The 27,787-nt window shown below is 44.8% G+C and overlaps 1 protein-coding gene and 1 long non-coding RNA gene across 8 annotated transcripts; one reads left to right on the forward strand and one right to left on the reverse strand.

The window, feature by feature from the left end:
* LOC119153141 lies at nucleotides 1-24,197 on the forward strand. 7 transcript variants are annotated; one of them, XR_005106061.1, is made up of 5 exons: nucleotides 1-123; nucleotides 809-856; nucleotides 2,170-2,289; nucleotides 17,748-17,752; nucleotides 24,184-24,197. It is a non-coding gene; the product is annotated as an uncharacterized LOC119153141 (long non-coding RNA). The 7 variants fall into 7 exon arrangements; XR_005106059.1 differs by lacking the exons at nucleotides 17,748-17,752; nucleotides 24,184-24,197 and adding an exon at nucleotides 13,256-14,676; XR_005106064.1 differs by lacking the exons at nucleotides 17,748-17,752; nucleotides 24,184-24,197 and adding an exon at nucleotides 11,214-11,231.
* On the reverse strand, nucleotides 19,511-27,785 carry LOC119153140 (cytochrome P450 2H1-like). The gene is made up of 9 exons (XM_037399084.1): nucleotides 27,554-27,785; nucleotides 25,969-26,131; nucleotides 24,960-25,109; nucleotides 23,021-23,181; nucleotides 22,502-22,678; nucleotides 21,935-22,071; nucleotides 21,452-21,644; nucleotides 20,848-20,989; nucleotides 19,511-20,408 (listed from the first exon to the last, which is right to left on the reverse strand). Exons 1-9 carry the CDS (start codon nucleotides 27,719-27,721, stop codon nucleotides 20,227-20,229), a joined length of 1,473 nt encoding a protein of 490 aa, XP_037254981.1. The 5' UTR covers nucleotides 27,722-27,785; the 3' UTR covers nucleotides 19,511-20,226.
* Nucleotides 27,786-27,787: the final 2 nt, after the last annotated feature.

A 27,787-nucleotide genomic window follows, 5' to 3' on the forward strand; every position in this document is an offset into this window, starting at 1 on the left:
CCGTGGGCGTAGGAAGGTGGGTTTATTCCCGGCCACGCGGCGCCCTGGAGCGGCTGTGGCGGTGCGGGGCCTTCCCCGGGAGCCTGGAAGACTTTCGGGCCGGGACGTGCGGCGGCGCGCTGGGTGAGCGGGCGGGCTGAGGGCGGCCGGGGGCCGCGGGCGAGCCCGGGCCCGGGCCTCGCCGGGGGGCAGCGGCCGGCCGGGGGGGGCGTGGCGGGCCGGCGCTCGGCGCGGCGGGGAGCGCCTGGTGGCGGCTGGGGCGGCCCGGGACCGGCGGGGCTGCCGGCGGTTCTCGACTCCCCGGCAGTGACGGTGGTCAGCGGGCTCCTCGCGGTGCTGCTTTTTTTTTTTTTTTTTCTCGGCGCACCTTCCCCCCCCCCCCGCCGCCTCCGGGCTGCCCGGGCAGCCGCCGCAGCAGCTCTGCGCGGGGCTTCGTCTTTCCCCCAGCCGCTGGCCGTGGCCGTGGCAGCGGGCTGGGGCTGCCGGCCCCCGCGGGCCGCAGAGGCTGCCTTGGGCCTGCTGTAACGCTGTCGCAGGGGGGTGGCTCAGGCGCCTCTTCCCGCCGTCTGCAGGCGAGAGAAAGAAAAGGAAGCCGGCGGTGGGATCCCCACCCCTCGCCCCCGATTGCTGATTTCTCTAAAAAGCATTACAAAACGGCAAGCGCTTAGCTACCGGGGAGGGCTGGGAGGTGTCTCGCTGATCCTGTGTCTTGACACAGGCAAGCTCCTGGGCCAGAGCAGCCGAAGGGGAGAGGCCTTTTGATTTGCTTCCGAGTGAAACGGGGCTCTTGTTTTTTCTTTGTACCTAGGTTCGTCCGGAACCGTACGCTGACAAGTCAAGGGGAGCTAAACTGGAGGTCAGTCTAGATGTTACTTTTCCACATATGCCTTGTGCTTGTGAGTCGGACTGCTGACTGTGGAGGGGTAACGTCTGTAGCTGCCGAGGGCCCGCGAGGTCCTCGAGTGTGCCCGCTGCTTCAGAGTGCTGCGCTGCTGCTTGGGCAGCAGACTGGGAGGAATTGGTGGTCGCTCGTGGTTACGCAGCCAGGCCTGCTGGGCGCTTAAACCAGCGCGCCCAGTCGGGCAGTATTATTTTTCTGGATTGTAAACGAGCCTGAGGTATAAACCCACTTTACCTTTCTGCATGGCGGTGTACTTTGTCAGAGAGCTCGGCCGTACTGACAGAGCTGGCACAGAGTTCCCTTGGGACTCCAGATTTGACTGCCTTGTTGAAAGGCTCGAGAGCCTGCTTTGGAAGTCACTTGGCAAGGCACAGCTTTGCCGTGGTTTTTGTACTTGAATTGTGACTGTAATGCCGATGCCACGGGTTAGCCTTTCTCCAGAAGTTGTAAAAGCAGAATGAGCGTTAAGAATCTGATTACCTTTTAACTAAATTCAAAACAAAGTTTTGTGGGATGAAGTGACTGGAAGTCCTGCAAGTCTGACTGGGTATTACTGCCGTGCATGTTATCTGCCTGTCTACAGATCGTTCCTGCCTCTTGTTCTGTTGTGGTAATGCGCTGGGCTCTAGATGTAGTGCATCTTGACTTCCTCCTGACCCCCCGAGTTGTTATCGGTCTTTGCCTTCCTCACGTTTAACAGAGCGTGGGAAGGCCAGAGAGACTGGAAGCCTCGGCCGTTGTGTGCGGAGAAGCTGTCGGCCTTCTAAGAGAGCGTGTAGCCGGCGAGCGCATCGTGGTGCTTCGATACCAAGCTGACAGCACAGGCCTCAATCTTTTTTTGTGAAAAGGGATCAGCAGGAAATGTGTTGATGTTGAAGGGGGAAAGGTGGCGGGGGAAGAGGTAGGAGGCAGCTTTCAACCAATTTTAGTCTTAACTCCTCCTGTCTTCCTGAGAATGGTTCTGGGCTTTGAGGGGTTTGCTTTTGGCTTTTTGCCCTAAGCGCGTCTACCTTTCAGGGTAGCGCTTTCTTGGAAGTGGGAAACGGTCCTTCTGGGACACCAAACCCTGTACCCGAGAGGGCCATCTAGCCTGCTGCATCGTGCGTTTTATTCCCTGTAGGTCACTTGGCCCTAGCAGTACACGCTCTCCCGGTTTGGCGCGTTTTTACCCTGCTGGCTGAAAGGTTCTGTCTTTGCACTTCCTCAGCTTGCCGCAGGCCGTAACACTTGCGTGTTCATAGACCGCTTTCCTTGCTCGCTGCTTTCAGATTTGAGCATCGATGCCATGGACGTAGCAGGCGAGCAGCAGCTGGACGTAGAGCACAAGCCGATTAAACAACGCTTGGATAAAGCTGCCAATCGTGTGACTCCAGAAGCAGAGAGACACGGTAAGATGCTATTCTGCCATTGTTGGATGCATGTTCTCTTAGTCTTTCCATCGCCGTATGCCTGCTGTGAGATTCATGGGAACAAGGGACGGCTGAATTCACAGTGTTTTAAACACCACAAACTCTTGAAGAGTTTATAGGACACAAATCTATTACCCTGGCAGATCAGACAAGCTCGTGTGTGTGTATAATGCTCGGTACTTTTGCGAGGCAAGTCTTTGCCTGGTCCCTCTGAAACTGAGAGAGGGACTCGTTGATGCATTTCAGGAGCAAAGCTGCTGAGTGGCTAGGCTTTTCCTACTAGGAATCAAGCAGCTGTTCTGGCAAAACTTGACTCGGGTTGCATCTTTAAAGCCTAGGAGGCTGACAGGTGGGACGAGCTGGTTCGAGGAAAGAGCCTCTCTCCAGGGAAGGCTCCACTGGACTTGACCCTTAAGCCTAAACTATCATCTTACTGCGTTTACTTTGTGTGTGTTAATGCATACCTGATAACTGATGTATCGACTGAAATGTATTTAGTTACAAGTTGGAGTAAGTGGTCCTCTGCTACATAAACCTCTCGTCTGCATTTTTTACATGTTATGACTTAATTGTTTTACTTGAATACAAACCAGGAACGATTCTGGTAGTGTTGCAATGGAATGGTAATGCTGTCCCGACTTTGTCTTTCTAAAACGTGAGCTCCTTATTATCTGTTCTGGGAGATAGTGTAGTTCCGTGTATTGGCATGAACTAAGTTTGCTGATTTGTTGTAACTCGGATTTAACTTTTCTGTTCTTGAAGCTGAAAGGCTAAACTAAGCCAAGGGCTGAACAGTGGGTAGGTACGAGAGCTTCTCCTGTTGTCATGGGAATGTGGTGATGGAGTTCTTGCTGTTGTGCCACTTAGCAGCCTTTCTGTATTCGGAGGCTGTGGCGTTACGAATGTGATGTCTGGGGTCCAAACCCCGCTTTTCTGTATCTAATTCTCTGTTGCCACATGTAGGCCTCCTCCTTACTTGTGTTGCCAGCCCCCGCTGGGATTACTCGGTCTGAACCGGTTGTTCTCGCTCCTTACATTATCAACAGAGAGGAAGAGAAACTTGCAGGGAGCAAACAGTCTCATCCGGGAGAGGCATTTTGAAAGCAATCAAGTTCCACTGCCCGCAACAAGCGATTTCTTCTGCCGTCTGGAAAAGGGCGGTGGCTGGTTTGATTTCCATCACCAGTGTGGCATGTTTAGATTGGAAGTGTCCACCCGTCTTGGTGAAACTCTAGGATTCTCAGTTTCTGTTAGTAACACTTGCTGTTCGGTCAGTTATTTGAGGTGCAACTGTAGCAGTATTGTCTGTTAAAGGAAAAATTTACACCGTCGTAGGTACCAGCTGGGCTTGCTTGAGTCACAAGTCAGAGCTGGGCCACCACCCCAGTGAGTGGCAGAGAACCAAGGGATACAGCACAGCTTATATACACGTGTCAAACCATTAGTCAACGTCTGAAGTTTGTAGGCGTTTCCTTTGGTCCTGTCGGTGCTGCAGATCCATCGCCTGACTCTGTCCCAGGTGATGCATCTTCTCAGTTCCTAGCTCCTCCTCGAGTCGTGATCTTCTTTCTGCCTGCTTTAACTCACATGCTCCTTCAAGCGCGCTTCGTCTTTGAACAAGCAATTCGTTTACTAAATTTTCTAAAAACACTGGCGTTTCTGAGAGTGCCTGTGTGCACAAATTGGTCATCTGTTGTTTCTCTGTTCTCCCACTGATCAACTGGACTGGGTTTTAAACCACCCTTGGACGAGGGCTACGCTAGGGACGAGGCCTGGTTCTGCCACTTAGCTGCTTCGGCGCTTTAAATTTCTTAGTTAAAAATACATTTTCTTTACCATTGACCTTAAGTATTATGGAGTAGTATGTGGAGGCTTTTCCTGATCATAGTTGCACTAAAATAGGTAATAGCTTAATGATTTCTGTGGTAGGCGGCATTCTGTGCCGGGATGTCATCTCATTAATTCAACCCTCTATCGCCATCCAATGGGAATGTTTAAATTTTTTATTATTGTCATTTACCGTTTCCTTCCTTTTAACACGGGCCGAGTTTTCCAGCGTCGTGTGTCATATCTGCATGCAAGTGGAGGACCATGGTAACAGCATGAAACTTTGCATGTGGGGTTTTACGTACTGCGGTTTCTTTATGGTATCTAAGCTGTGTGCGGTACCTCTGGGTGCTCTCGGAGACAACTCGACGGGGCAGCTACCGATTACATTCGGAAAGCTGTTACTAGTTGCTGTATCTTGAAAGACGCCGTGTGTTGTACAGGTGGTGTTCTTCAAATGGCAGGAATCATGGCTTTGACAAAGCGTAGGAATTATTAAGCTGCATTCTTCCTGACACTATCTTTTAGTGTAATTACAGGATCAAAACCCATACTGGTTGAATTCTTAAGCGTACTTTCAACTTGTTTGAATGTTGGAAGCTGTAGAAAGTGAGTCTGGTACAGTGGTTTAAGAATGGGTATACTTTCCTAAAAGTTCGTATTTGCTTGGTCATGACTACCATAAAGTATTTGATGAAAGAAGCGAGGTTAATGATTGATTTTATGCATATTTCATACTTTCTAATTTAAATCTCTCTTCCCCCCCCCCCCCCCGTGGCTCCGTGGCTAATACAGATGTCTTTAATACTCACTTCTGTCCAGCTGGTCTGCCTCCCAATCTCAACAAAGAGGGTCCCGATAACATTTTTGTCCCCTCAGCAGTGTCTGCATTATCACCTGCCCCGGCCTTAGTTATCCAAGAAGCCCAAGAAGCCACCTTCTTGAGGCTCGTAAGAGGGTAGTGCGGCGGTGCCTAGACAGTGAGCCTTAGAGGGCTTTTGTAATCCAGCAGACTTGGTCCTGTCCTTCAGGATTCGTGAGTGAAACGGCCTGGTTTTCAGGGGCCTCTCCTAATAGGAACCCGTGGTCTTGAAAATTTTAGACGTGCAGTTCCTTGGCTCGCTTATTCCGAGCTCCAAAGCTTGCGGACCTTTTGGTATTTGTTTTGGTTTTTGGAAAAACAGAGGTCCTGTTTGAGTTTTCTGGAGGCATGTCTTGCCCTTTGGCGGGTTTCAGCTGTCACCAGCTCTCATCTCCTCTTTTACGAGTCCCTCTGCAGCCTTCTGCACTTAAGAACATAAAACTCCGCGGGTTTGTGCCCCAGCTGTACTGTGGCTGTGCATTCAACACACAGGCGGCACAGGCACTGGCAGAATTGTAAAGTCGTGACAAAGACAGAAATTCCTTGGAGATTCTAGCAAGCCAGTGGTTCATGTGTGTGCGTTGTCAGCACCGTTTTTCTGGAGGACTGAGTGTCAGTTTTCCGCTTGGGAGATTCCCACGCTGATCTAGCTCCGCAGCAATGTATAACTGTGTTCCCTGTGTATCTTGGGACGGGATTACGCGTTACACGCTGTTGTCTGCTATTTGAAGTGGTGTTTGTGTAACAGGTCCGGTATCAGTTGCAACTTGCTGTTTGGGTCTGCTTTAGACAAAGTCTTAACAAAGCCTTTGTGCAAGTAACATCTGACCGGCGCCCCAGCAAGGCTTTCGGGTGGCTGGCTCTTTCTGTGGAGGGTGTTCTTCAGATGGCAAGTGCTGCTCTGCTTCTTGATCTTACTTTGCAGCTCAACAGGCTCTATGCGTTCTTTCAGGTGAGCTTCGGGTGCAGGATGTGCAGATTCTGACACAAGATCATTTCATTCACGTGTAGAACAGTTACTGGGCGTAGAGCGGAAGTACAGGATAGTGTTTCTAGACGTGCCTCGTCACCTTGAGTCCTCTGTTGTGTTAGAACTGGGGAAAGAAGAAGAAAAGGCGTTTGATCCAAATGCTTTGGATGCCGATTGCTGTGAAAGCTGTTACGGGGCAGAGGCGGAGGACATTCGGTAACCTTTCCATCTTCTTAGTGCTTGAATCGGTACAGCTAATGTGGCATACGTGTTGGGTTTGGTTTTTTTTCTTTTCCAAAATGTCTGTGAAAGTCCGTGCAGTGAAATCCTCCTGGGCACCTGTTCGTAGAATGGGGAGAGCTGTTGTGTTTTAGTATGCCTGTGCTGCACTCACGATTTGTTAAGAGCGTGCAGAGTTAGGTTGTCTGTTTTGTCTGCGTGCCTGTTCAAGGGCAGTAGCGCAAAGATTGTATCTTAGCAAACGGAACCTTTTCTGGGATTGCTTGGTGTCCAGAGGGGAGCTGTGCAAACTATTTCACCGTTCTGCGAGCTGTCTCGGAACAAAACCCGGTTATGGCTTTGCCTTCTCGCTTCTGCTGCAGGCTTTGCATCCTTATGGGAGCAAAGACCAGACGCCTATCACTCACACAAACGACGGGTGTCATCTGGTGTTTCTCATTCCTTCTACCTGCAAATTTGTGTAAGAATGGATTCGTGATAGTCTGCAGGTTCTGGACTATCCTTAGCTATTATTAGCTCCGTGTGGTAACTTAGTTTGTCACATCTGTTGCAGGAGGGGGCCTGGGAAGCAGGACCACAAGTAACAATCGGTTAGTTGAAAGGAAGGTGCTTGAGCTTGTGGGCCTCAAGCCCTGGTGATAAGGGACATGAGAAATTACTGAAGGGTATAGAAACGGGGACTAAATGCCAAGTTGAGACTATCCGAGAAATAAGGTGGTCGGTTTGTCAGTTTGCTCGAGGAGGTGGTGCAAGAACTGCAGACATTGTTGAATTGTTGAACTGTTGCTGAATTGCTAAATAGCTAGTGTGAGATCTTCGCGCGAGTTGCCACGTGGTCCAAAAACTTGCGTATTCTATAACTAATCGGAATAAGATGTAACAATTGCTTATGTGTATATAATAATGCTGTTAGGCTAATTGAAGTGACGCTTGCTTGCATCAAGCTGCGTCCCGTCTCTCAGTCGCGGCCATCTGTCAAGTTGCGTCCTTCCCCAGAGAAGTTTCCATCTTGAGGGATTCATGATTCCGGCCTTCAACTTTTTGTCTTGTCCAGCGCAACACGGAACCAAGACAGACAATTGTTGTTTTTTTTTTGTGGTGAGCGAAGATGTTGTCCAGAGGTAGAAGAGCAATGAAGAAAGTTTGCCGTTAACCCTGCCTCCAATGTCAGCAGTCTTGCCCTTAAAACAGAGGAAGGGAGGAACAGACACAGGCAGATGCTTTGTTCACGTGGGCAAGTTCCAAGCTGCTCAGAACTGTGGGAGACTGATGTCGTTTCTGCAGCAAATTTCTTTGCCGAGGATTGACTTGGCTGTCTGAATGGATGGCTAAAGTCCTCTTCAGACTTAAGCGCTGCATTAAAGCAGCTTGCGTCCTCCTGCCAAAATCTCAAAAAGTACGTCGGGAAGCTCAAGCTCCTTCAGGAGCGTTAGACCACCTTTCGGTGTCCAGTCCCTGATGTTTGCTTTGTTGATTTGTTGAAATGAAATCCACCGGGGATTGGAGTCCTGAGCTGGAGTGTCTCTTTATTGCTGTAAAGATGATAAGATGATGACTGTGCTCTTGCAGGTGCTGCGATACTTGTGACGATGTCAGAGAAGCATACAGGCGACGAGGCTGGACCTTTGGGAACCCGGATAGCATAGAGCAGTGCAAGAGGGAAGGATTTATCTAGGAAATGCAAGAGCAGAAGAACTGCCATTTAGCTGGTTCAGCACTTTACATTCCTTCATTCAAAATACATTTTCTTTTAATGATTTTCTCCTTCTGTCTTATTATTTCCATTTCAGGTACGGAATATCTCAGCTATTAAACTAAGTTCTTTCTTGTAACTTTGCTACTAAGCCAGTCACACAAGTTACAGAACATTGCATTAGTGCAATCACAGACACAACTATAAAGATCACAACAGGTATTGTAACTATCCGTTTCTTTAACCATGTTGATAGGTCAGGGAACAAAGATGTTAATTCCTGGATACCAATATGCATGGTTTCTCAAATCTGAAAAAGAATTCCGCAAACCCAATAAAAATTGGGTTACCTGTTCGCCTCCATTCAACAAACTTGTCTTTGTGACATAAGTTCCTGGTAGTGCTATAGTCCTTCCAAAAAGAATTTCTGCCGGAGAAATTCCAATTGGCTGCCTGGGAGTGTTTCTTACATCCCGTAAACCTGAATTTAACGCTTCATGTCTTTTTAACCTAGTCTGTTTACAGACTGATAAATTTCTCTTTGAGAGTTCTATTCATCCTCTCTACCTGTCCTGAGGATTCTGGATGATAGGGAGTTTGTAATTGTGATCGAATTCCTAACAAATGATAAATCTGTTTTAATACAGCTGCAGAAAAATGAGTGCCCTGTCAGAATTAGTTAGCTCTGGAACTCCCTATCTAGGAATAATTTCCTTTAAGAGAGCTTTAACAACTGTTTTTGAGTCATTTTTCTGAGTAGGGAAAGCTTCCGCCCACCCTGACAATTGATCAACAACAACAATATGTGAACCCCGTTACTTCAGGCATTTCAGCATAATCAGTCTGAAGGTTTTGAAAAGGATTCTTTTGTTGCTGAAGGTGTCTTTCCCAGCAGTGTCTTCATTCTTAAAGAGGCAGATTCTTTACATAGCCAACAGCCCTCACAAATTCTTTTGGCTGCTGCATAAATTCCAGGGGTTGCCCACAGTTCTTGGATTTCAAGAGCAATACTTTCTGGCCCTTCGTGAGCTCTGTTGTGCTGCCAGCAAGTGATAGGTAGTAAATACCTCTTTGGAAGTAGTGGTTTACTTCCTAATAGCCACTGCCTGTCCCGTTGTTGTGCTCCTAGTTTCTCCCAGGTCTGTGTTTCTTCTTCGGGTCGATCTTCGTAGAGATGAGTTCCATCTGGGAGTTCAGCCTTACCCTGCTCAGTCAGAATCAGAGTCACTGCTCAAGTCACTTGCCATGCAGCAGCTTTTGCTGCTTCATCAGCCAAGGCATTTCCTTGAGATACATTGTCTCGGCAGTTGGTATGAGCCTTTACGTAAATCACTGCCAATTCTATGGGCACTTATATTGCTTCCAATAATTCTTCAGTTAAAGTTCCGTGTGCTGTGGTCTTACCTGAGGAGGTAAGAAACCCACACTCTTCCATAACATACCTGTAGCATGACAAGCTCCAAATGCGTACTGAGAGCCTGTGTAAAAGTTAACTTGCAGTCCAAGTGCGTATTTTGCAGCCTCAGTGAGAGGAAACAACTTCTGCACCTTGTGCACCTAGATTGTGAGGTAAAGGTCTGGCCAGCAAAACTTGAATCTCTAGTAACCGTGTATCCAGTACAGTGCCAGCCGTCTTCACAGTATGATGATCCATCTGTAAAAAACCTCAAATCTGGATTACCTAAAGGTTGATCTGTTAAATCATCTCATGGCTTACTTGTTGTGGTTACCCCTTGTTAACAATTGTGATCATCTTTTTCTCCCTCTGTAGGCAGTGGCATTAAGGTTATTACATCTTTCAAGTCTCACACTGTCTGCAGGTAAAAGCACTGCTTCATATCAGTGTGTACTTTATCACTTTATTGAGAAAGTGTTTTTTCTGTATGTTGGTTCAAAAGTATTTTCACTTAATGGGGTACACATACTGTCAGGGGGTGTCCCAGGACAGCAGTCAGAGTTCTTTCCACTAGCACAGCAGCAGTTGCTGTAGCCCGTATACAAAGGGGAGTTCCTTTAATTACTGGTTCTAGAGTACAAGAACAATAAGCTGTCCTAGACAAAAGTTGTCATTTGGATAGAGATGCGCGGCATCCCTTTTTTGCAAGTCATATACACAGGTATTCAGTGTCTCTCGCACATTCTTCTTCTGTATGACTGGCTAGAAAGTTCATCCACATATTGAACTAAAGTAGAATGTCCTGAAAAATTTAGGTTTTTAAGATTGTTAGAAGAGTTTGCCGACGGTGGTATCTGAGTAAGTATTAAATTAGACTCTGGAACTATCGGGTGAGGTAACATGCTCATTCACCACACACAGATCCTGAGCAAATCTATACTCTGGAGTCCAATCTTCATCTATTCTGTGCTTACTTACAGGTAAAATTGGGGTATTGTAAGGGCTTTGGCATTCTCTGAGAATTCCTCTTTTTTTCAGGAAAAAATAAAGTTGTTTTTGAATGCTTGGGATTGCTTCTGCAACAACAGGATACTGTTTAATAGAGGGGAGAGTCCCTCCTTTTGTTTTTATTACCACCAGTCCTGCTGATACTAATAATCTCACATCCTCACTCAAGGTACTCCACAATTCCCAGGGAACTGCATTCAATCCCAATGGTATTTAAAAATGAAGTTCTTTATTTTTTTAAAACATGCACAATTTCAGAAACCATAGGGATTAAGCAAATCCCGTCAGGCCCTTGAGATACCAGTGTCCCACATTTCCTGCAACAGGTGTCTCCCTAATAATGATATAGGGTAATTAGGAGAAACTATGAATCTTCCCTATGCAATTTTTCCAGCTAAAACAGTTGGAAGGGGTGTCAAAAGGTATTTCACCTCCTTGCCTACTACCCCTTTAGCAATAACTTGTTTCTTCTGATAAAAAAATTGAATAGAATTCCATTTACCTTTGCAGCAGTTTGTCCACACTCATTTACCCCTGTTCCTTCCAGGTTCATCTCTCAGCAGTTCCTCGAGAATCTTATTCATCTGTTGTGAGTGAGGCCATGGATGATGTGGGGGTGTCAATCCTTGTTCTGAGATTGTCGGGCAAAGTGGGCATTCCCATTGCCTATGTCCTGAACTTCCACAAAAAAACCATGCTAAAGTATTAGAAAGTAACAGAGGCTGCCAATTAGGATCTTGTTTGGGCCAAGGATTAAGTCCTTGTCTTCTCTGAGCAGTTTTTCTATCTTTCTGAAAAATTCTTTCCCCCTGTTCCATTTGGAATAATACTCTCAGAGTTTTTCTAGCATTCTAGCTGGGAGTATAATCTGTAACAATTCCCAATACCATTTGTGCACATCTTTCAGCATCCTCTCTCCATCTCGGCATTTTACTCTGCCAAGCGACCACATTTCCATCTCCAGTGTTCACGTCTCATGACCACAGTGACTGACAGAAGGAGCCTCTGGAGGAGCCCCGGGTCCTGCTCTGGGGTTACGAATGTATTCCAGCCTCAAAGGGTACATTCCTGCAGTGGGAAGGTCAGTTTTCTCTGTCTCTGGGGTAGAGGCAAGTGAGCTTCCCCTTGTTTTAGGTGATTTACCTCTTTGCTGTGCCCAATGATACTGTATATACCAATAATCAATATCCTGGCTGTCAGTGTCTTCTAAAATAATTCCCAAAACTTTTTGTTTATGAGGCTTACAAGTTCCTCTAGGAGGTCACATATCCATCGGTCCTCCTCCTCCAGTACAAGTCAGGAATGGCCATTCGTCCTGGCACAAAATAATCTATTTTCATTTCTGCAAAGCCTGTGCCAGGGATATCTTTCCAATTCTCTAAAACCTCAGCAAGGGGCACCCCCTCTTTCAACGCTGGGCATATTCCCAACCTTATTAAATTTATTACCTTCCTCACCTGTATGTGATTTTTTTTTTTTTAAATTTAAACACAGGAGCACTTTCAGGTCTGTGTCTGGAATTACCTGTGTCTAAGTCTCATCAGGTGATCTCACCTAGTTGCCGGCAGCAGAGCGTTGTTAACAGATACGTCCAGAAGAGATTCCTGACTCCTTCCTCTTGTGTCTTAGCGTCCCATCTGGGCTGCCATCTGTTAAAGGAGAAACTCACACCGACATGGGTACCAACACCTGGTCACTCTCCCGTTTCCTTAACACATAACTGAATGTCCTCATTCCAGCTGGGGTGCCAAAACTCATGGTTCCACAGTAAGGAGGATTCACTGTCACTGGGGTCATAACATCAGTCTTGCTATGTAAGTTTTGAAGTGGCCAAGAAGAACAGCACGGCTCTCCTCTGTTTTGTGTTTGTACCCTCTAGCGCTTCCGACAGCCTTGGACCCAGTAGGACACCTTTTCATCTTGAGACCATAGGAGGCACATAATAGTAAAGATGTTTCATGGCTGCTAGTCTTTCTTAAAAGAGGAGATGGTTGTGTGACTCACCCTTCTTAAGCATGGTTTAATGTACCAAGCTTACCCTGCGGCAGCAAGGCTTTCCTTCCGTAACGTGTGCCTGGAGCATGCTATGTTGCCAAGGGCAGCTATGGACATGGCAGCAGCCCAGTACCCAGTAGGAAGTTTTCCTAGCGTGGAAGTTGGACATAAGGATTGTCTGTGTTTGGGCAGACAGGGTTGTAGCCAAGGACAGGCTAGTGCTAGCTAAGAAAGAACACATTCTCAGGGGCACAAGGGTTAGAGGTTTTCCTCCGCTCAGCAGAGAACTGGAAACTTGTGACTAAATAGATTGTGACTGTACAAAACACCCCTCTGGAGTACACACATAGTAGCTGTAAGCCCTAATCAGCACTTAAGGCTCCAAAGACATGTCTGAAAGCAAAGGATGCTGTCAGGGTCATGACTAAAATTGGGATGGTGCCCTCTTAAGACAGTATCCATGCAGCTGTTGTTAACAGCTATTGCTCCTCACTCCTCAAGGCCCAGGGGGATCGAGGGGACTGAGTGACAGTGGATAGCTAAATGTGGTCACATGGAAGTAAACCCATTGTATCGCGTTCCTTCTGTACTTGCCTCACGTGGAGAACGCTCATTCTGCAGGGACCTTCATGACCTGCCCCATCCCACCTCTTCATAGTCAGAGTCCCAGTGTCTGGTTTCTATGTCTATAGCAAGGCAAAGAGCAGGCTCAAGAATTGGTTTAAATGTACTTCAGAGACACTTCTACGTGGGTCTGGTTTTGTAGAACTGCTGGCTTAGCCGTGTCTTGTTTTAGCCACAGGTGCATTTGATAGTTGCTTTGATGAAGAGATCCACTCACCACATGCAACCCAGTGTGCTGTTGGAAGGTCTAGGAATCTCTGTGATCGGGGCACTGAAAATTTCAAAGAAGAATAACGTGGCATGTCTCTTTTCTTTGTGTTTCCCTGACAGGATTGCAGGAGAGCCCCAGGGGAGCAATGTGTCAGCACAGAAAACTTCTGCAAGCTCAAGCAAGAAAGGCAAAGGACCAAATCTTGTTCCTGTTGAAAAAGTTGCTTTTCTACGCATAGAAAACACAATGCTATTTTGCAACCACAAAGATGAAAACCTTCAGGAACTCTGAAGATGGAAATCCATCTAGCCATGCATTGCCAACAAGTGCTTAGTGTTTTCAGTGGAGAGCTAAGAAATAGCAAATTCCTGCACAAACTCTGAGTATCCCACCTCCAGGAAGCAGAAACGGGAAAGGCGTGTCCCACAAGTGACTCGACTGGGAGGAAATTTAAGAGACTGACTACCTGGCTGGCTGGAGGATTGCGTGACAGTGACATCCCAGTTAGGCCAAGAGCTGACAGCTGTGTTCCCGGTTCTGTCTCTGAGAAACTACTCCCCTCTCTGCTTGAGAGTCTTCTGTGTGGCTGGTAGAACCCAAATCATGGCAAGGATTGCAGATCTTCGGAGAGCAGCACCATAGAAGAGCCATACCTAGGGGTGTGTGAACAGCATTGTACTGGGGAAGTGTATAGTCCAAAAGCAGAGGCACAACTTGGTTGCTGCTCAAACATTTTACCTGAGGAGTCTGTAAGATATTCCAGAGAAGGTACCGAGGTACAGAGGGAGACTGCATCTCCGTCTCTGCAGCATTTTCTGGTGTAAAATACAATAAGGATGTAGCAGGTGCTTGAAAGGAAGAATGCAGAAGAGAACAGAGGAAAAGGAGGGCTGACAGTTGAGAATCAAGGGGCAAAGTATCTCATCAAAGCAGTTTATGCAGCTGCTTCAAAGCTGAATCAATTCTTGAGGACCTGGACTGCAACTGCAAACCAGGGAGTGAAAAACAGCCTAGCAAATACAGCTCTTTAAGCAGAAACAGAAGAGTTCAGTTCCAGAGGAAGATTTTTTTTCCCCAGTACCTCAAAACGGTTCTACCCAGCCGCTCTAACAAGTTATTCTGAAGTCATCTAACTTTCAGAGCAGTACTTTGTGGAGATGCCCATGGTTTTCAGAATGGGCTCTTAAATCATTAGTGGAAACTGCAGCATGTCCAACAGCTGAAAAACGGCTCTTCTAGAATGAAGTGTATACTTTTTAACCTGGTACTCGTGTTCAATAGAAATGTTAAAAGATATCCAATGGGATGGTAATCGTAAGTGTATACAATGGCCTGAAGATAACTACATTGTTGTATTTGCAGCATCTCATCAGAGGACAGACCTATAAGCAACAGTAATAGGCAGAAGACAGGCATGCTATGAAAGTATGACAGGGTTTGTTAATGATGAATGTTTGTCCCTGCTTTCTGATGTTACAGTAGAACAAGGTTGACCTTAGAAAAGGTCACAAAGACTTAAAAATTAAAGTAGTTCATCCAAGTTTATTAGCAGTGAATGATTCTTTTCTGCCTAAAATGCTTAACCCAGAGGAAATGAAAGGAGCTATGGGTTTCCTTTGCACTGCTGGTTTTACTGTAGGCTTCATAAAGTGAGCCTTCCAGGATGCAGCTTCATCCCTTCCTGATCCCACACCCCTGTTCTACTTTGCAATGGAATCTCCAGGAGCTGCAATAATTTTCTCGCTGTTTTGCATTGTCTGCCTTGTCTGTTCAGCGCGGAGGAAGATGTCTGAAACAGGGAAGCTGCCTTCTGGGCCATTTCCTTTGCCCCTCATGGGAAACATGCTGCAGCTGAAGAATAACTTCCCTGAGGCAAGTGGATGTAACTTAAAAGCTGTGTTCTTTTTTGTTAAATTGTTTCAGCTCAGTTTGGTCCCACGTTCACAATACATTTGGGCTCAGTATGTGCAGTGGTGTTGTATAGACCTTATGTTGTAAAATAAGCTCTGATTGATTAACAGAGGTGTAGAGTTCAGTGGAAAAGGACTTATGCCACTCTCCCAAAAGTTCTCCATAGGAACAGGTACTTTTCTGTGAGGCTTTGCCTAGGCAGAGGTGTTCTTTTGGGAGGATAAAACTGAGAAGACAGAAGCGGGAAGAGCTGATGTTTCATTTAATATGGGAGCAATGCCTGGCAGAATCTGGAGAGATCTTTGGCTCACTGGCATTAAATGGTCCTAGTCTCTTTCTGCTGTAGATGATAGCTGTTGCACCTTGTAAGGTCTGGATTATGACCTGGAGAGCAGATGGCTGTGGTGGCATCCTCACACAACTTTCCATCCTTGTAACTGGGTATGTCATCCCAGTGGTACAAGTAGATCCTAAGGTAGCCAGGGCTACTTTCCACCAGGGGCTATTGGCCTCCCTCTCTCTCCCCCTCATTTTCAAAGAGTTGAATTAGGAACAAAGGAAATTCAGGGAGGCTGCCATAAAGAAACTAGGCATCTTTCTGACATGATAGCAAGTTAAAGAATTTTACTTAAAGGCACTGCATAAGGAGTAGTTAAAGAAAGCAATGCAGTACAGACATGATATAGGAATGCTATGCAATAAAATAGGATGCACTGTTTGAAATTTGAAATATAAAACGAGAATCAATGTGACAAGTGAATAGCTGTTCAAATTTAAAGGTAAACGTTACTTTGAAAGATGCTAAAAAGCATTTAACCTGGGAATTATGACAGGAAATATTTTCTACCTCACCTTAGTACAGAGGAAAAATTTCATCTGAAAAGGAAAAGCCAATGGAAAGACCAGTTCATTTTTACCTTCTGCAGTTTCTTACAGCGAATGTTCCCCGGACTATACAAAAACCTAAAGCCTTGCTAAAGCGTAATTGTCCATACTGGTTACTCATGTTTCTAACCTACAGCATGTACAATCATTTTACTCTCTCTCTTAGTAGAAAGCATACGCTGTTTCCTATAAAGGAGGCCACATTTTAGCCTATGAAGAGAGTTCAGGTGAGCCTCAGAGCTTGTTATTTCTTGCAGTGCATGAGTACAGCACAGGAACATCTAAAGGTCATCATTTTTGGGGAATTAATCCACTTATGTAGGGTTTTGGGGATTTTCCTTTACTTTTCAATAGTATTTCAGACAGCTGCAAATGGAACCCATCAGGAAGCTGGGGCAGGGAGTCAGCTGGAACAGAAATCAGATGCCACAAGCTAGGCAGTAAAATCCATAATCTGTCCTTTGACCCCAGTTCTGTGGGCTTCTTGATTTGAACAATCGGTAACCAAAGTGTGTTCATGTGTGTGGGAGGCTATTAAGAGGGCCACACATTGCAGAGTGGAAAAGCTATGCTCCTTGGACTGAGTCTTCAGTGAAAGCAGCCAAGTGGGGCAGGTGAGCTTGAAAAGGCAAAAACACAAGTGTGAAAACTCTCCTTGGTTCCCTCAGCTGCAAGAAAGGAAGCTGCAAGGAACCTTCGCTCTGTGTGTGCCTCTATTGAGTGCACGGGGCATATACCACAGCACACAAGTATTGTGAGTTACAGTTGTGATGCATGTGAAAAACGTCTCTGTTGTATTTGTTTGGCAAACAGATGATCTGTTTAGAAAGGTGGGTCCCAGATCCAAAGTTCTTCAGTGTTAATCAGTAATCCAGCAGACAGCTTAATCTGTGATACAAAGCTGCTTTCAACTCTTGGGTCTCTAGAGAGTCATATATAGCTTAACATGCTACTGTATAGAGGTATCAAGGACATCTCAAGAGGTCAGAATTTATCTTTGTCACAGTTTAAGCGCAGCTGGCAACTAAGTACCACGCAGCTGGTCACGTACTCTCCCCAGCCTGGTGAGATGGGGAGGACAATTGGAAAAAGCTAAAACCCATGGGTTGAGATAAGAATAGTTTAATAACTGAAATAAAGTAAAATATACTAATAATAATATAATGAGAAGGGAGATAACGAGAAGAGAGAGAGGAATAAAACCCAAGATGCACAGTACAATTGCTCACCGTGCGCTGACCAATGCCCAGCCAGTCCCTGAGCAGCCATCGGCCCCTCCCAGCCAACTCCCCCCATTTTATATACTGAGCATGACATTCTATGGTATGGAATACCCCTTTGGCTAGTGTGGGTCAGTCCTGATTATGCTCCCTCACAGCTTCTTGTGCCCCTCTGTGTTGTCAGAGCATGGGAAATGGAAAAGTCCTTGACTTAGGGTAAGCACTGCTTAACAACAACTAAAACATCCATCTGTTATCAACATTATTCTCCATACTAAATCTAAAAAGCAGCACTGTGCCAGCTACTAGGAAGAAAACTAATTCTGTTTCAGTCAAAACCAGGACAATCTTTGAAATTATAACTGCGAGAATCACAAAGAACTTTGAGAGCTGTGCATAAAGCCACTATTTTCATAACTTTCCCTTTTAAATGCTGTGGGAATTCACAAATGTCTCAGCAGCCTTCCCTGCAGCCTACAAGGGGTAAGTAACATACATGCACACATGAGGCTCTGGTATGCACTCTGCCCACTACTTTTTCCTCTTTAACAAAAGAAATCAAAGATACCTGATTTTACACCTGGCTACTCTAAAGTGCTTGTATTCACCTTTGATCACTCCATCTCCCTTCACCCACATCTATCCTTAGTGTCCAGACATACAATTAATTATGCGCGTCATGTTAATTTACAATAGTAGCTCAGGCAAGGGCTATTGCCCTGTTATGGGTAAAATGCTCAAGTACGTTTGTTTGCCTCATGGGTTGCTTCCCTGAGTTTGTCACTTGGGAACACCTTTGGTGCATTTGAGAACTTGCCAGTTCTTTTCTTTGCTGGTGCTTGCCCATCTGACTGTTGCTTCTGTAGCTGCTTCCACCTTAGGAACGTCTTAGAAACTTGAGCTCACAGAGGTGCTTGCGTTCTGTGAGAGGTATTTGGGAACTAATAGCAACAGTGCACAGAATGGATTAATTGAGTTTGAAAGCCACTTTTTCACATGGTCAAGTGACAGGACATCGTGTCAAGTTTGCCATAGAAAATTCATATAGCCCTGCCTAGGGCACTGCAATGCACTGTCTGTAACAGTACCAGCAGAAGAAAAAGTCTAGGCAGCACTGAGTGCTAGCAGGCAGGGTGAGAGTGAGCAGTATGGCTTTGTGGGGGATGTAGAGCTTGCTAATGATGGTTAATTTTTTAAACTGATGATTTTCAGTTTTGTGGTTAACCAAGGTTGATGAGGTAAATCCTATCCATTAAATGTTTGAAATTTTAAAAATCTGATCCTTACTGTCCCAGGAGGCGGTAGGTAACATTACTTGGCACTAAAGCACCTAGTGAGCATAGTTATAGGTTATCATTGCACTGCTTTTTGTACCACAGGCAACACAAAGTGAGGCTTCAGGACGCAGCTTTAGCCCTCCCCTAATCTCAAAGCCCGCTGCATATCATGGTGGAGTCTGTGGGAGCTAAAGCTGTCGTCTTGCTGATTTGTATTGACTGCCTCCTTGTCTTTTCAGCATGGAAGAAGACGTCTGGAACAGAGAAGCTGTCCCCAGGCCTTTTGCTTTGCCTAGCTTAGTCATGGCACAGCTGAAGAGAAAGTATGGAGTGCTTTCTTTTTACCTGGTGAGAAGACTTGTAATAGTTGATCCTCTTTGGTATATGGCAATAAACTAGATGATATTTTCATGTGTCTTTCATTCATATTTCCATGTTTCTGCGGCATTGGTGTCTTTTGCCTTTGCAATGTTGTGGTATTAGCCCATGGTATATCTAGCTTATTAATACTTTGAAAGGAAGGAAGTTGTGCCTGTTACACTTAAACGGTTAAAGCTGTTACTGAAATATTACAGTTTCTGTCTTTTTTCACATAGCAGATTCAGGTGTCTGTCTTCACTGTAATCACTATAAATTACACGTTACAGGGAATGTGATCAAATTAAGCAATGCCAGTCCTACACCTGTATGTATATGCTTGGTGACTCATGTAAACCTTTTTTATCTGCTTTTTTCCTCCTGATTGTAACATTGCTGAAATGATCTTTACGCACTTCATGAAATAATGGGGAAATGCAAGCTGCTGTTCATCTAGTAAATGGCACTGCGGGGTAGGGTGGTGGCAGGGGTGTCCCAGTATTATTTAACTTGTCCTCTTTTACCGCAGTGGACAGCTCTGTAACCACAGTTGGGGTTCTGGCAGGTCTCATAGGGTCAGTCCAGCCTTCTCCCATGTTGTTACTGAGAACTGAAATTTTATAGATCATTGGCCAGCTCCATCTTCAAGCCATAATATACTCCATATAAACAATTGAAATGAAACAGTCAGATATGTACAAGACTTAGAAGACATTGGGGAATATAAGCTTTGTGGAGGCAGGTTTTTTACTAAAAGATGTTGTTCTGGGATATCAGAAAAACGACAATTCAGTGTACTACTTTATTTTGCAATATAAATTATAATTTCACAAACCTGCTTTGTAATCACATAAGAGAGAACCCACCTGCCCAGTCATCAATAAACCACATCCCCACCATAGGAAAGAATATGTACTGGAGCAAGAATACCGTAGGTGATATCTTCTAACAGGAAAAAAAACCCCACCACTGTTTTATGCTTAGTTTTACATATAGGTCACAACAAAGAAAATACAGAGGAGAGAGATACCTCAAGCGGAGTCTGTGGAAACCCTGGAGTACAAGACCTGTTCCTGCTGTGCTGAGAGGCTCAAGTGATAGGCATAGAAGCAGCAGGGCTCTCGGTGCACTAGTCCACACACCCTGACATGTCAGGTTGTCAGGAGCCAGATAGAAACCTGAGCTAGGTGAGGTACGTTCAGAGGAGACCCTATATAATTTTGCACAGGGAGCATTCTCCTGCCCTATGCAATTTCCTACTCTGTCTCTGTTTAGAGCTGGCTTACAAAAGTATCATGCAATTTTATTCTCTAAGCACATTTCTCTCCATAAAGTATCTAAGCAAATGATCTGAGTGTTTCAGTCTCAACAGATCGGAAAGTTACTATTGTTTAACCAGAGCTTTCATGAGTTTCAGAGCTGGCAACTATCTTCACTTGGCTAACGCGGAAGAAAAGAAACCTCATAAGGTCGAGGTATATTTGCCAGACTGGTGGCTAATGGGGAAATGTCAATGTCCTTGGGATCCATAACGGGTTTCAAAGTAAATTTCTGCAGGATGACTGTTAAAAATATGAATAGCTCCATCCGGGCCAGACCTTCTCCCACACAGATGCGTTTTCCTGCAAGCAAAAAGTAATAAAAAGTAAGGTGGCAGTGAAGTGTTTTGCTGGTAACTGATTTTAACCACTGTTCCATGAGAGTTCAGGAAGCAATGGGGGGCTAAGTGTCTAGAACAATGAAAGTGCTCAGTGGGCAAAGGCAGTTTGAAGGCTTTGATTTCTCATATTCTGCTGCTTTTTGCTGCTAGGTTTGGAGAGAGAGAAGTTGCATGGCTGAGTCCCACTTCATACACCTCTTCTTGCAGAATGCACTGGAGCAGCTTTTGTGATGACTAAAAAAGGAGGTCAACTGGCACTCCAGTACAGGAGTCAGAGCTGCCCGGAAGTGACTCTAGCAGACCACAGACATCACTGTAAGGACCACGGTGACAGCCATTAAAATCCTCAAAGCGGTTCTAGGAGACAATAGTCTAGGATCTGAGATAGAAAGAGGTGTTACCTGCAGAAAATGGCATGAAGTAGTCACTCTTTTTAAGGGTACCATCTGCATTCAGGAAATGTCCTGGGTCAAATTTTTCTGGATTTGGAAATTCCTTGCTGTCATGTAGGACGGAGTTCAGCACAGGGAGTATCATAGTGTCCTGAATTAGCAATAAGAAAGTTAAAATGAAGACATACTGAAGCAAAGCAGCACTGACAAGTTTCCAGAGCTAAAAATAATGGTAGTCAACATTTAGCCTGTTTAAAATTACTTTAACGAATAAAAAAGTATGCCATTGGTATGGCAAAGATTTTTTAAAATGAATTTTAATAGTGAGTCTGATTAGAGTATTTAATATTGCTTCCAGATAATTTAGAACTTTGCTTACATTTATGTGAAAAAAATAGAAAGCTGTGTCTCCCTCTTCACATAGAGGATGAAAAGTCCTTTTTTTGTCAGATAGAAAGGGGTTGGACTCAACTGCCAGAATCCCTTTTGAAACAGAATTATTCCAATTCTATATCACATTTCATTGGTTTTGAAAATTAAATTAAATTAAATTAATAGAACACATCTTTGTTTTCAAGAGATTATGACCTTTCTCAGACATAGTGGAACAGACCTTGGGGATAAAATAGTCTCTGAACTTGGTGTCTTTGATCACAGCATGTGGGACATTAAGCGGAAGGAGATCAACAAATCTCTGGATTTCACGGACTACAGCATCTGTGTAGGGCATGCGGCTCCGATCTGCCATGCAGGGGCTTCGGTCTTGGCCGATCACAGAGTCAATCTCCTTTTGAATTTTCTCTGTCAGGAAATAAGTAAGTGTTGAATGGACAAGTCCCCCATCTGTTTGCCTAAACCTCTCCCCATATTTACAGCAAAACTTGCTTTTTAGTGCACCAGGAATATATGAATGTACTTAGTCTTAGTTCTATTCACAGTAAAGCGATACTAGTACTAACACGTTTCTGCACTGCAAATACATGTTTCCTTAGTTGGGGGACCATTGCTACATGTGGTAGTGACAGGAAATGTCCAAACTGATCCCATGACCTATTAAAATTTTTACAATTGTTTATTTCCTTTTCTATTACCTACTATCTCTGGGTATTTCTGCAAAATCAGAAATCCATGTCTTAGTGTGATGCTGGTGGTCCCTGTTCCTGCAAGGAACAAGTCGAGCGTGGTCCTCCTCAAGGTCTCAGTGGTGAATTCTGAGCGACCATTCCCTTTCTCCTGGAGGAAGATTTGGCAGAACATTCTGAATGACAAAGCTAAGCAGCCTGTTTAAAAAGGAAAGTCCTATACCCATAATGTATGTTTCTAAGCCCATCTCATGTCCTTTCAAAAATATGACACTCACTCTCCAGAACACCAGCATTTTTTGTACTTTTACTAAATAATATCATGAATCTTTTTTAATATGGGAGGAGCACTGAATTACCTCAACCAGATTGGTCTCCAGCTTTCCTAACTTCGGCTAGTACTGTTAATCCTGTGTTTAAAAATCCTTGATAAGAAAATGGAGAGGAGAGAATGAAGTGCCAAGAAAATTAAGTTCCCCTCTGTATTTGCAAAAGCCCAGTGCCCTGCCACAACTGAAAAGATGCTGGGATTCAAGCAGTGTTTTTCCTATAATCCAATAAATCTCTTGCCCTTACATTACCTGTTCCATTTTGTTAATAAAAGCATCAATAAAATCTCGAGGACAGGTGGGATCCAGGGTTTCCTGGTGTTCTGCTATAATTTCTGAAGTAAAGTGATCAGCTTCTTCAATATTTTTTGCCAGTTTTTGATGAGGCCCAGGTAAATATTCCATGATATTTGGGAAGAAATTGTACAGCTGTAAGAATAAAATGATTGAAATTGAATTAAACTGTCTTGGAACAGTAGGTCCTTATTATTCAACTGGATTTTAATGCCTTTTACTTTATGGTTTGACTATATTCAAGGATAGATTTCAATTGAGCAACTTTTGCAATTACATCCTTCTCTGGACATACAACTCCATAAGGTAAGAAAAAACAACAGGAAGTGGTTATTTCACTGCCTTTTTGGCTTTTAAGAAATGTCTCTAAATTTAGGAAAATCCACTCCAATTAAAAAATAATTATATGACTCAATATTAATCAATAAAATCTTACAATAATTTAAATATGTATTAATTAAATAAAGCTTTACACACCTGTGTTTGTATAGAGTTCTGGAGCTTGCTGTTATCCTCTATCAAATCAACCAAAGTTAGAAATTTCTTGTCCTCATAGTCAAACCGGTCCCCAAAGACGATGGAGCAGATGACGTTGGAAACAGCATGGACTAGGAAGTTTCCAGGGTTGAAGGGTTGCTCTGCAACAGCAAGAATAAAAAACCTCTGGTATCTTTCTTTCAGTATTTCACATAGTCCTCTCCTCTGACACTACAGGGAAGTTTTGCATCCTCTCGAGAGCCAGAATTTTGCAGTCCTTGGAAAAGATGGTGAAGAGTTTATCCGATTTATTCCTCTGTACTTGAAGTGAACTAATTTCCCTGTTGGAATGGCTGAGTACCTCTTCTGTTCTCAACAGAACACTGGCTTATAGATTGTTTATTAGAAATGGCCTAAAGATCACCACCAAGACCCAGTGACCCCACAAGGACTTTGTCTGAGCCATGTCTTTAGGTTATTGAACCCTGTTTATGAGCTCTATTAGCGTAACCTCAGCTGTATGACACTCTCTCAGGGGTTCAAGTGCCTGTGAGCAAAGTCTAGTTTTGATAGCAGAGTTACATAAGTTTGTAAGAAGAGAACTGCAGTGTGAGAAAAAGGTGAGATTAGACCCAAGAAAGAAAGGAAAGGTATAATTGCAGACAGTGATAGGGTGCATCTGAAGGTTTCAAGAGGAGGAACAACAACAGGAAAAGATACTAAGTTCTCAAAGAAAAACAAGGAGTCAGAAAATGGCAACTTGGCAGCATTGAGGATCAGCCTGTTCCAAGGAGGAATGGCACCAGCCCTTCCCTGCCTGACTGATGACTCCCTGGCTATTGAAGACTCAGCAGATGTCTCATCAGGGGTGATGAGTATATTAATGCTGAGCCTAGTAGATAACTAGTCCTAGCTACTTATTATTTGCAGTAAGAGTAAATAATGGCTTTATACTTTTCAGTGGTATATATCTTGTTTGCAGAGTCTTTTAGTACACAGTAAAAGATGCTGTAACAAGGTGAGCCAGAAATGGAGGTTTGCAGTAGAGCATAGGAAATACGGTGTTACCGTGCTAGAGAAAGGGTAAGAGCAATGCAGGTGAGAGTGTTTTCTTTGATTTGTAGCAGGAATGTTTATCTATGAAACCAGAGTGAATTTTCTAGTGAGTCATGAGAAACAGTGATGCTGCAGCATCCTTTTAGCTCTACCTGCTTCCCACCCCACCCCCCTCATCCCCCCGCCTCGGCAGAATGAGCACACATTGAAGGCTGGCTGTGGAAAGGAAGCCTGCAGTCCAGTCTGGTACTGTGCCACTCTCCGGGGAGGTAGTTATAAGTAATGTGGTCCTACATACTGCCAGAAAACACATTTATAGGTTGGAACCAAGGGGGTTACCTCATGGCCTGCCCTCAAAAGCAGCTTATAGTCCCTGTTCCCATTGCACACCCCCACCAGTACTGGGACGTATTGTCTAGTGTTCAGATGGACTGGACCCAAACCCAAGTATCTGTAAATGAGTTCTCTGGTCACCCACTTATTCAGGATCCATTTACTTGGAGCTGCAGGAGGCAAGCAAAGGAGTGCATGTTGCTTAGCTACCTGGCAGTGCCCAGCCCTGTCTCCATGGCTGAATTCCACCACATCCTTGGCTTTGGGGCCAAGATGTTCCCTTTGCCACTTCCTGTCTTCTTCCTCAAGCAGAACAAGATAAAGGATGCTTTCCAACACCAGTCTCCAACATTTGCCTCTCCATACTGTCACAGTGCCTTTGACTGACCTACTCCCAGCAATGATAACTTTGCCTATTGGAGCAGGGAGCAGAAACAGCAGCCACATTCCCACTTCTTGGGTCATAGATTTGGTGAAGCAGCCCCACAGCCCTCATTGTCTCACTGCAGATATGCAGAGTGTCCCAGCAGGCACAAAGTCTGTGTCCTACCATGTGTGTTCTTGATCCTCTCCACGAGAAAACAAGCTTCCTCCTGGATTCGCTCCTCGATGCTCTTCTTCCCCATCCCAAAATCCCGCAGGGTGGTGAGTGCAAATCGTCGGAGTTGCTTCCAGACCTCACCATTGCTGGTCACAATGCCTGATACAGGAAGGAAAAACAGACCTTCATGAGGAAACAGGTTTGGGGTTTTTTCCCCCCTGAATGAGACCTACACAGCAAGTACTCAGCATGCAAAGACACCTCTCTGTGGAGTTACACTTCAATTGCTATCTGCCCAAAAACAACTTCTCTGCAGTTCTGGAGCTGACAGATTTTATCTGTCACAGCACTTTGATTAAAACTGAGTCTATTCTCAGAATATGAAAAACTGTGATAGGACATAAATAAGAAGGCAGCACTGGTACTGAGTTGATCTTGGCCACAGACACGTGGCCTTTGCACTGACATAACTGCTCAAATGTTCTACTGTGTGCCTTCACACAGAGTATCATTATTACTTGTACTATAGCACCAGGGAACAGGTACTTTTACCCAGATAAATGCTGTACTGGGAACTCCCCTGGTGAATAATCTCAGGGCCTAACCTTGAACGTGGCTCTTACTGGGATGACCTATATTATTTTGTCTTTGTTCTGCTGTGGACTTTCCTTTTGCTCGTTCCTTAACCATGTATATGTAAACTGTCAATATTTTCAGAAATGGGAGAATGAATGTAAGATCTTAGAGGCACACCTAGTGAACAAAGTTTTAGCCGGAATTTGAAGCATGCTGAAAATAGAAAGGCACTCAATGAAGCCAGCCTGGGACCTTAAGCAGTTCTCTAGGGGACCAATTTACTCCATGGTCCAAGCAACGAGTTGGGCTTTTAGTCTTCTATTCCTATTTGTATGCATGAACATAGTAAGTGAAATACGCCATTCCCTTCACATTCCTCTCAGCTGTGTTCCTGAAGTACTGAAAGCATTGGCTTTGTATGCTAACATTACCAGGGCCATACCTGTGCCTTGGAAGAGTTTTCTTAACAGTGGTAGACTGCCTCTTCCACTGAAGTCATCTGCCTGATCGATCAGAGCTTCTTTCACAACATCATAGCCATACAGCACCACAATCTTTTGTGGGCCTACATATATTGTGAAGACAGAGCCATACTTCTTGCTGAGCTGTAGGAAAGAGGAACAGAAGGAACAACATGTCTGAATGTTAATCCTATGAAAAGAAGTTTGTAGCAAAGGGGTCTGAGGGGCGATGTGCCATTGTCACAGCATCGCTGAGGTGTGGCATTGGTTAGCAGCACAGAGATCCTTCAGCTATGAACTACAGCCAAGGGAAGAGGGAATTGTACAAAAAACAGGGGATACGAATGGAAATGGTGAGGTGTCAAGCCCAAATCCCAGAAAAGAAAACAGTTAACTATTCACAGGGCTTGCAAAACAGTCTGGAATGCTTTTCTACAGGACACAGCAGGTAACAGTTTACATGGGCCCAAAAAGCAGTTACATATACTTAGGGAAACAAGTGCCTAAAGGGTTTTTGAGCACAAACATAACCACAGCTGTCTCTAAAATCTCCTGGGCCACAGACCTCTGGAAACTGGGCAAGTATGTCAGCGGAGAATGACTGCATCCTTGCACTAGTCATGTGCTCTTTCCCAGGCATCTGCTTTTGGCTACATTTGCAGGAACATTCTTGGGCTACTTGATCTGACCTGGAACACTTCTCAACATTCGCTTTTTAAGAGCAAACCAGATAGAGTCCCAGTCTTTTTTATGGTGGGAAACTCAATCACCTAGTGCTCTGAAACAAAGCAGAATGCCTGAGGGTGCTCACAATTCTTAGCGTTCACAAGCACCAAAGCAAAAAGGAGCTCGTATGGGTATGTGTGCCTCTGATGATAGGCATGGTGATGTTTGCTGTCACCACAGTTTTGCTCTGAAGAACCCAGGGACACCTGCCCTGCCCATCCATCTGTCACCACCGCCTCACAATCCCTTAAGGAACAGATATTCCAGATTAACTCCCTCCATCTAACCCCTCCCAGGCCTTGCAACACACAGTTTTTGTTTGACAGATGGGTAACACCAGCTAGGGGAGGGAATGGACAGCACAGTTCACCTCCAAACTGTTTTGTTTCAACCCCTTCACTCTCTACTTCCACTCCCAGGAAAGCTTACCTACCTGCTAGGGAACAAAGGCAGCAAAATGAAGCAGGGTCCTCCCCGCCAAAAAAAGGGCTAGGCCATGTTGCTGGCATGGTAAGAAGCTGGGTACAGGAGGAGTATAGTGAATATTGCAATAGCATCAGTGCCCTGATTGCAAATCCACTGCAAATTGCAGTACTGCCATGAAGTCAGCACAGGACTCATCATCACCATAATTTTTGCAAATATATAGACTTGTATATGTAGGTTATTGCAATACATAGACTTCAGAAGTATGTATTTCTGGGAGACCTTTTGTTTCTGTTTGAGTCTGACATTTGGTCAGTGCAAAGTAAGCTCGCGAATAAAGCTGAGACAGTCTGGACCAGACTTTGTTTTATATGCAGTGGAGACAACACAGGAAAGAAGAGGGCAGCCTCTTACCTTCTTCAAGCTTTCAGGCAACTTCCAGGGATTCAGCTGGAGTATGTTTCCAAGAATGGGGACCGTGATGGGACCAGGAGGCTCCTTCTCTTTTTGTGATATGCTTCTCCATGTGGCAAAGAGAAGCAGAAGGCATGAGATGCAGACCAGCAATAAAATAGTGGTCATTCCCAGGAGCCCAATGGTAGGCTGAGGGAGAGAAGTCAAGTGACAGAAGAGCCTGACGTTGGACCT

This window comes from Falco rusticolus, chromosome 9, assembly GCF_015220075.1.
Source record: "Falco rusticolus isolate bFalRus1 chromosome 9, bFalRus1.pri, whole genome shotgun sequence".
Lineage (NCBI taxonomy): Eukaryota > Metazoa > Chordata > Aves > Falconiformes > Falconidae > Falco > Falco rusticolus.